This window comes from Podarcis bocagei (assembly GCF_964188305.1).
Source record: "Podarcis bocagei genome assembly, chromosome: 17".
In the NCBI taxonomy this organism is placed as follows: domain Eukaryota; kingdom Metazoa; phylum Chordata; class Lepidosauria; order Squamata; family Lacertidae; genus Podarcis; species Podarcis bocagei.
The window spans coordinates 42598835-42608570 of NC_138143.1; the positions used below are offsets into that span (position 1 = coordinate 42598835).

Here is a 9736-nt window from a genome sequence, read left to right on the forward strand (position 1 = left end):
TCACCCTCATTAAATGGTTCTTTAATTCCTCCTCACTTTCTGCCATCAAGGTTGTCATGTACATTTGGAAATGTACATCGTTATTTTTCCCCTTTAAAATTTTTGGGGGCCCCCCAAGAGTGTGGGGCCCTAAGCTAGAGCTTGTTTAGCTTATACAGTGGTACCTTGGGTTAAGTACTTAATTTGTTCCAGAGGTCCGTTTTTAACCTGAAACTGTTCTTAACCTGAAGCACCACTTTAGCTAATGGGACCTCCTGCTGCTGCCGCGCTGCCGGAGCACAATTTCTGTTCTCATCCTGAAGCAAAGTTCTTAACCCGAGGTACTATTTCTGGGTTAGCAGAGTCTGTAATCTGAAGTGTCTGTAACCTGAGGTACCACTGTATGTATATCCTTTTAAATGAGTTTGTGGAAGGGAGGTTATTGGTTCATTTTGGTTTTTCTTTTATTATGTATTTTGTGTTTTCATTTTGCAATTTTAATGTTGTGAACTGCCCTGTGATCTTCATAGGATAACAATAGTAATAATAGCAGTAGTCATAACAATGATAATAGACAGTGCTGAGTGGTATCGCTTCTCTTCAGACTCTGTTTCGTACAACACAGAGAATAGCCAGAATGCAGTGGCGCCTCGGGTTAAGTACTTAATTCGTTCCAGAGGCCCGTTCTTAACCTGAAACTGTTCTCATCCTGAAGCAAAGTTCTGAACCTGAGGTACTATTTCTGGGTTAGCCGAGTCTGTAACCTGAAGCGTCTGTAACCCGAGGTACCTATAGGAGTATAGCATCTAGATCAAGGGAAGTAATAGTGCCACTGTATTCTGCTCTGGTCAGACCTCACCTAGAGTACTGTGTCCAGTTCTGGGCACCACAGTTCAAGAAGGACACTGACAAACTGGAACGTGTCCAGAGGAGGGCAACCAAAATGGTCAAAGGCCTGGAAACGATGCCTTATGAGGAACGGCTAAGGGAGCTGGGCATGTTTAGCCTGGAGAAGAGGAGGTTAAGGGGTGATATGATAGCCATGTTCAAATATATAAAAGGATGTCACATAGCGGAGGGAGAAAGGTTGTTTTCTGCTGCTCCAGAGAAGCGGACACGGAGCAATGGATCCAAACTACAAGAAAGAAGATTCCACCTAAACATTAGGAAGAACTTCCTGACAGTAAGAGCTGTTCGACAGTGGAATTTGCTGCCAAGGAGTGTGGTGGAGTCTCCTACTTTGGAGGTCTTTAAGCAGAGGCTTGACAACCATATGTCAGGAGTGCTCTGATGGTGTTTCCTGCTTGGCAGGGGGTTGGACTCGATGGCCCTTGTGGTCTCTTCCAACTCTAGGATTCTATGATTCTACCACTGTACGTAGATCAGGCGCGTAAATCCCTGCCGCGTGGCCGGGGGTTGGACTAGATGCCCCTCGGGGAAACGAGCCCCGCCAGCCGCGCTTGGGCTCAAGCGGCCTCTCTCCGGATTGGAGGCCCGGGCGGGGGGCGTGGCCGCCGTGGCGCCGCGCCTCCCCATTGGCCGCCCTCGAGGCTCTCCGGCCTCTCCAAGATGGCGGCGCCCAGCTCTTTCCTCAACTGTGAGGAGTACGCCGAGTTCCAGGTAGGAGCCGCGGCGATGGCGGCGGCGGCGGCGGGTGGGGGGAGCGGGGGTGCCTCGTCGGAGCGGGCGGCCCGGCTCTGCCCTCACGGCCGGAGAGGCCTCTGCCCGAGGGGGGCCGAAGAAGCGGCTGGCCATTCAGCGCCCCCTTCCTCCTCCGGCCGAGGGGCGGCAAGGGCAGGCAGGGTCGCCCGGCTCCCGCGGCCTCGGAGGGGGAAGCGGGCGGGGGCTCGGAGCCGCCCGGGGAGAGCGAAGGGCCGCCGGCAGTTTCCGCACGTGGCGCTGGGAGGGCAGCCGGGAGACCAGCCCTGAGCCTTGGCGGGCACCTTCGGCAGAAGAAGGGAAAAGGCTCAGGGAGGCTAAACTCCCGCACAAATCCGGAGTGGAGCCTCTTCAGAGGGCGCCTCGTCACGCTTCCTTCAGGCAACTCCTGCAGCCAAGCGGGTGCCAAATATTGTTATTATTATTACAGTGGTACCTCGGGTTGTTACAGACGCTTCAGGTTACAGACTCTACTAACCCAGAAATAGTGCTTCAGGTTACAGACCCCGTAACCAGAGGTACCACTGTATTTGCTGCTGCAATACATGGTGTTGTATTTTGGGAATTATCCAGTGCTGTTTTTCTGGCAGGGGGACGCAGACCCCTCAACGTTTTGTGCCTCTAAGTTTGGCCCCATTGAGGGGCAGGATTTCAGTATGAGGAGGAAAAGGAGAGTGCAGTGGTACCTCAGGTTACAGACGCTTCAGGTTATAGATGCTTCAGGTTACAGACCCCGCTAAGCCAGAAATAGTACCTCGGATTAAGAACTTTGCTTCAGGATGAGAACAGAAATTGTGCAGCAGCGGGAGACCCCATTAGCTAAAGTGGTGCTTCAGGTTAAGAACAGTTTCAGGTTAAGAACGGACCTCCAGAACAAATTAAGTACGTAACCAGAGGTACCACTGTATTTGCTGCTGCAATACATGGTGTTGTATTTTGGGAATTATCCAGTGCTGTTTTTCTGGCAGGGGGATGCAGACCCCTCAACGTTTTGTGCCTCTAAGTTTGGCCCCATTGAGGGGCAGGATTTCAATATGAGGAGGAAAAGGAGAGTGCAGTGGTACCTCGGGTTACATATGCTTCAGGTTACAGACGCTTCAGGTTACAGACCCCGCTAACCCAGAAATAGTGCTTCAGGTTAAGAACTTTGCTGCAGGATGAGAACAGAAATCGCATTGCAGTGGCGCAGCAGCAGCAGCAGGAGGCCCCATTAGCTAAAGTGGTGCTTCAGGTTAAGGACAGTTTCAGGTTAAGAACGGACCTCCGGAATGAATTAAGTACTTAACCCGAGGTACCACTGTATTATTATTTCCCCAGCCACTCTGAGCGGCTACAACAGAATACAGTGGTACCTCAAGTTAAGAACTTAATTCATTCTGGAGGTCTGTACTTAACCTGAAACTGTTCTTAACCTGAAGCACCACTTTAGTTAATGGGGCCTCTTGCTGCTGCTGCACGATTTCTGTTCTCATCCTGAAGCAAAGTTCTTAAGCTGAAGCACTGTTTCTGGGTTAGCGGAGTCTAAAACCTGAAGCGTCTGTAACCCGAGGTCCCACTGTATTAGTAGTACAGTCATACCTCGGGATGAATACGCTTCAGGTTAGGCAAATTACTTCTGGGTTTTGCCGTGTGCGTATGCGCAGACCATCAAAATGACGTCACATGCATGCACAGAAGCGCCAAAACGTGACACGTGCGGACACGGGTTATGTTCACTTCGGGATGCGAATGGGGCTCCGGAACGGATAGTAATAAGCGATAAAACATCAAACATTAAAAACTTTCCTAAACAGGGCTGCCTTCAGATGTCTTCTAAAAATCAGATAGCTGTTTATTTCCTTGACATCCAATGGGAGGGCGTTCCACAGGGCAGGTGCCACCACTGAGAAGGCCCTCTGCCTGGTTCCCTGTAACCTCACTCATTTCCCTGGTTTTTTTTTTCTTTTTCACTCTTTTTCACCTTAGAATCAACGTGTCTGTCTTTCTTCTACAGGAGTTGCTCAGGGTAATGAGAACCATCGATGACAGAATAGTCCATGAATTAAACACCACTGTCCCAACAGCTTCTTTTGTAGGAAAAGTTGATGCTAGCAAAACGTGTAAAGAACTTCATCAGTCGGTAAATGCATTTGTTGCTGTTCTATTATTTGTGTTTTGGTTTTTAACTCATAAAATGTTACCAAGTGGTAATAGGCATGTCACTCATTAATGCCATGCTACATAGTGACTATGTTTAACTACTTCATTCTCTGGAAGGAGATTGTTACTGCTTTTGTCACTGTCAAGAGGTAGGTTCAGACAGGGATAGTTATAAATTATTTTAAAGTCTAATAATAAACAGAAGTACAAAAAAAATTGGGGTAAACCCTAAGAGATAGGAGGAACACGCAAAACAGATGAATAAGGACTGAGCATGCTTAGTGGGCACAAAATTCTGAGAGGCTTTTGTGGGGCAGGGGAGAAGGAGGATGGGGGATATGGACTATTCTGGAAAAGAGCATGGCTGACTGGAACTTGGAAACCTATGCTGCAACATCTTATTTCAGGCTTCGCTTGTAATCAATAATCCCCATGACGAATTAATAATACAGTGGTGCCTCGCAAGACGAAAAGAATCCGTTCTGTGATTCTCTTCGTCTAGCGGTTTCTTCGTCTTGCGAAGCAAGCCCATTGACGGATTAGAGGATTAGCGCTATTAGCGGCTTTTAGTGGCTTTTCGCGGCTTATCTGCTGATCGGATCAGCTGATAAGCGGCTTAGCGGCTTAGAAAAAGGAGGGGGAGGGGGGAAACCCGCAGGAACTCGCAAGACATTTTCGTCTTGCGAAGCAAGCCCATAGGAGATTCGTTTTGCGAAACACCTCCAAAACGGAATACTCTTTCGTCTAGCGAGTTTTCAGTCTTGCGAGGCATTCGTCTTGCGGGGCACCACTGTAGTTAACCATAAATCTGAAAAGACCAGCATTGTGAATGTCTTAGAAGCATCAGACACTGTAGTGCAGTTGAAGTTAAGCAAATTGGAACTATCATTCCCCTGGACAGGACACCAGTGGGAGTCCCATGGAACAGTAGAATAGAATAATATTTAATAATAATATAAACTAAAAAGTTTTACCTTTCTGTGTTCTCTCTCTCTCTCTCCATGGCCTCACTTCCTTCAAGAATGAGTCTTGTAACTGCCTCTCACTCACACTGCCCCCTTCCTCCAAATACTGTCAGTATCTTTCAATGCTCCTGTCAGTCTCAGGCGAGTCAGTACCAACATTCTCAATGATCTGGGCCTTATCCTGTATGAAAAGGAATCTGTCCCCACCCCACTTATGGTCTTAGTGCATATCTAAGACAGCCTCTTAAACAGCTTTCTGCATTTTAAGTAAATTAAATTGAAATATCTTAAATTGGCTTTCTGTCATTTTAAATAGCATTATATTATGGGTTCAGAGCCCGCTCTTCATTTGCTTGTTTACTCCCTTTAGCAGTACTCTTAACAAGGATGTACAATAAAAGTTGAGTCTATATGCTGCTGGTTACACCAGTAAGAATTCATTGTCTGCCATGTAAAAAGGCGAGAACCTTTTTACACATCAGGCAATGAATTCTTACTGGTGCAACCAGCAGCATATAGTCTACCCTGGAGAAGCAGCCTAAGGAGCTCTTGGAACTTCAGGGTACATTAAAAGTTGGAAAAGGTAGTTTTGAATGTATCTCATGTACAACATTTAAATATGAGAACTGTATGTTGCCACTCTCCCCTCCACTTACCATTTCAAAGAAAGTGAACAGGAGTGAAACCAGTTCATTAAAGCTGTATTATTCTCAAGCAGTGAGGATTTCTCTCTAGCATCTAAATTGACAGACTTTTCCCTTGCTTTCTGCTGTAGCAGAAATTTTCCATTTAAATTTCTGCGTAACCTCTGGGGTATCACTGACTGCACTGTTACTGGGTGAGCTGTAGGTTTTCTGGCTGCATTTGTGAGTAGGAAGGCGAGAAAGCTGGTTGGGAGTAAAACGATCTTGTGGAACACCCACTGCATGCACGTTGAAAGATTTACATTCTGTACAAAAATCATTCCATTTATTCCTTGCTTTTAACAGGTGATTGGGTAGCTGACACTTTTCTTTCCACTGTTTATTTAGCTGGCACAGGCTCATGAAAGTAGAGAGAGAATAATCAAAACCTGTATTGCCCAAGCTTCCAGTGTAGTAGAATCTTTGCAGGAAGAGAGGAGGAAATCTCTGGAGGATACGGCACTGTTAAAAAGGCTCAGGAAAGAACAGACAAAGGTGAGTGGAAGAGTTTTAGGACTTATTTCCTTGGTATTATTATATGAAAAATAGTGTACAATTCATAATCGCAAGCGGAAAAAAGATAGTACAGTGGTACCTCGTGTTACATACGCTTCAGGTTACAGACGCTTCGGTTTACAGACTCTGCTAACCCAGAAATAGTACCTCGGGTTCAGAACTTTGCTTCAGGATGAGAACAGAAATCGTGCTCCGGCAGCAGCGGGAGGCCCCATTATCTAAAGTGGTGCTTCAGGTTTAGAACAGTTTCAGGTTAAGAACGGACCTCTGGAACGAATTAAGTACTTAACCTGAGGTACCACTATGCATGCAGGTCTTGTTTACTGAACGTAGGCCTTTCTGTCTGGCCCTTGGGAGATTTCCCTGGCCCCTCTCCCTCTCACCAGTCCCATCCTTTCTCCTCAGCCTTGCACCCCTTACCAACACTTCGTGAGTGTTTTGCCTGGCTAGAATATCCCCTTGAGCCCTGATGACGCTTCTTGCATTATCATGGAAGGAGGCTAGAGGGTGTGTGCGAGACTGTGCAGAAAACAGCCTACTGTACAAAGGCAAGGGAACCTGCCCCTCCGTCTGAAAAAGATTCCCCATCTCTGCTTTGTGGCCTCTTGGACAGGGGAAAAAAATCCCCTTCCACCAGTGAAATGTTCTGATATCTGTTCAAGGCCAGGCTCCCGATACCTATGTTAAATTCACATACGTATTTGCATGGAAAGGTTCACTTGCTGGATGGTAAGGTCTGGACCACTACTAGTTAATGTTCTGGGATCTTCAGTGTTTATCATAATGTTTTTATTTACACGAATAAATGTTTCAGCTTCTACATGGTTTCACTGGATGATAAAGAACATGATCCATGTCCGTCTGCTGCTGATAGGAACCCATCCATCTTGCCAAGCTCCTAACGCAGAGAGTACTTACCTTCTTTCCTTTCTCCCACAGTTGAGATTAATGCAGTCAGAGCTGAACGTTGAAGAAGTGGTAAATGATAGAAGCTGGAAGGTATGGCATCCTCTTGACTCGAGATTTCGGATCTCTGTGTGAATATTTGTTTGATGCAACACATTAAGACTGTGCTGAGGTGAAGCGTGATGATGCAGGCTAGGTTAAAATAAGGAGCGGAGTAGAAATACTGTGAATAAGCAGTTCTCAAACTTGTTTGGCCTGCTGCTCACTTTTCAGAAAAAAATACATACTCAGCGCATTCTGCAAATCTACCTTCTTAAGCAAAGAAACAGAAAGATGCAGCGACAAATTTGGTTCTTTTATGTATCTGTATTTCTACCTACGTCCTGCAACATAGTAAAGGAAGATGTTGTAAATAAGACATCTTGAAGCTTGAAATTATAACATTATTTATAAAAATCAACCATAGTATCATTCGCACTACACACAGAAAACTAAGATAACGAAAGATAATATTAAAATAAAAATTAAGAATAACATGAAAAATAATACTAATGAGAAGGATGAACCGGGTGTGCTGCTATCAGTTTATTAATGTTTGGTTCTGCAAAGTGGACTAGGCCCCAGGATTAAAAACCCATGGGGCGGAGCAGAGTGAAGCCTGCCGACTCAGTCTGGTACACCCCAGGGGCAGGTCCAGCACCTCAGCCCGCCTGCCATTAGCCGAATAGGCAGGCAAGCGGCAATTCACTTCCTGGGCTTGAGGGAACCTGAAAAGGGTTCACCTAAACCCAGGTGTCAGGCTTCAGGGAATCGGATCCCTCCCTCGGTGGCAGTAAATAAGCAGATCGAACAAAAGGAGCGTTCTTACCAGTTAGTTTCTTGAATAATCACAGTGAGAGACAAAGGAATGCATCTCTCTCTAGAAATGGTGTTGCTCCCAGTAAAGGTTCACCCCCTCTGTCCCCCTTAATCTACGTCACTCCTATGCCAAGTAATCTGACCTTATTGTCACTGCGCTCTCTGTTCTATCACTCTCAAAAGCCCGTCTAGTCTTAGGCGAAGGGGGGACTCTGCCAGCCGTCTCTCTCCTGGCGTTTCCTCTTCTAGCTGTTCCTCACCTAGTATTTCCCAGCTTTCCCCCTCTGGACTATGCCCCTCTGCAAACCACTGTTCTAAACCAATACTGCCCTCCTGCCCTTGGGAAGGTTCAGGACAATGGGGTGGGGGAGGCCTCCCACAATTCCTCCTCAGTCCAGTCCCTGACACTGGGGAAAACCCCTCGCTCCGGATCCAGGCGAGGGATTGTCACCGTCCCACAGTGGCGCCCAACCTGGTGGTAAGCATCATTGCACAGCAGATGAAACCCGTATGAATGGTTTTTCAAATTTTTCTTCTTTCTTTATACTTTTACTGCCCCCTGTTTTTATTCAACACCCCCCCAATTGTAGCCAAGGCTACTAATGCCCCCCCTGGATCATAGCAGCTCCCCCCCCCGGGGGTGGTATTGCCCACTTTGGGAAATATTGCTCTAAATAAATAAAACAATTAGCCTAGGTATCTAAGATGGACACAAAATAGATGAAAACAATAAAAACAAAGCACATTTTATGTATGGATAAATCTGTTGGCAACATATCCATAGTTGATTGGACTGTAATTAATCCTTTATTTTGGGGGGTAAAGTTTTATTAGTATTATATAATTTTAGAATGCATATAAAACAGAGATTAAAAATATAACAGTCAAAAATTTAAAGATGAAAAACAAAACTATAAAATATACACACATGAGTTAAAATAACAAAGTCCAAGTAAAGGCTATCAGCTTTATCAGATCGTCAAGCATAGTTCCAGATTTGCCAGGCTTGTGACGAGGGTTGCCTTGAGAATGGTGGTTCTGCTTTATGCTTCTTAAGGGACTGCCAGATCGTATAAAAATGTTTGGAGGTTCTTGTCCTTGCCAAAATCTCAAATTATGCATGATTTTCTCTATTAGAGCTATATTCCAGAGTGAGCGGTATCAGGCGTCCAGTTTAAGATTTGGGCTGTTTCCCATTGATGTGCGATTACTGGAGGAGGAGGAGGAGTAATAATAATAATAATAATAATAATATATTTATACCCCACCCATCTGGCTGGGTTTCCCCAGCATTTTGCTCCCCAGCAGATTAGGCGTTTTGAACATTCATTGCACCCTTACTTGTATTAACAATATTTATTTCAAGAACCAATCCCTCTGTCTTGGTGTCTTAGGTATTTAATGAACGCTGCAGAGCTCATTATAAGCCTCCGAAGAGTCAGTGATGCAAAGGAGGGGGTGTCTTCCCCTGAAAGTGAACTTCAATCATGCAAATAAGAGAAGAAACATGGAACAAGCCGCTTGGGACCTTTTGAGGGGGGGAAATCAGATCTGTGGGGCTCAGCCCAGTGAATCGTTTTGCTAATTAAGATAAATCAACTGCTATTTTGTATGGAAAGAAGTCTTTTTTATTAAAGAAAAGAAAAAACCAGATGGAATGTGATGCCAGCATTTTAACTTCAGCATTTCCAGATCTACAAGTATCCTTTAGACAGGATGAGAGAATAATGTCTCTATCTCTTCTTGGACCAGAAAGTTTCACCTTTTTATTTTGGTTTCTAGGATGGCTAAATTTGGGCTGTATCATCTGGCCTGGTTCTAAAACTGGCATAGGTCTTAAAAGATTACTGCTGTGATAAAAGGAAGTTAATAGGTAATACTTGATACAAAGTGGGATTTACCTTTTAACAACATGTAGCATTCTGTAAACAAATCCAATTTTGACTGGCGATGTAGCCAGTTTAAACTGTGGACTCCAGTTGCAGTCTGACATATCCAATGGTGCCAGTTGTGAATTGCTTTATAGTGGAC

At 45.3% G+C, this 9736-nt stretch overlaps 1 protein-coding gene across 1 annotated transcript; it reads left to right on the forward strand.

Annotated features, from left to right (window-relative positions):
• Window positions 1-1477: 1477 nt before the first annotated feature.
• MIX23 (mitochondrial matrix import factor 23) lies at window positions 1478-9358 on the forward strand. Its single transcript, XM_081177058.1, has 5 exons — window positions 1478-1599; window positions 3632-3757; window positions 5774-5920; window positions 6881-6940; window positions 9100-9358. The coding sequence occupies exons 1-5, from the start codon at window positions 1549-1551 to the stop codon at window positions 9148-9150; spliced, it is 435 nt and encodes a 144-aa protein (XP_081033184.1). The 5' UTR covers window positions 1478-1548; the 3' UTR covers window positions 9151-9358.
• The last annotated feature ends 378 nt before the right edge of the window (window positions 9359-9736 follow it).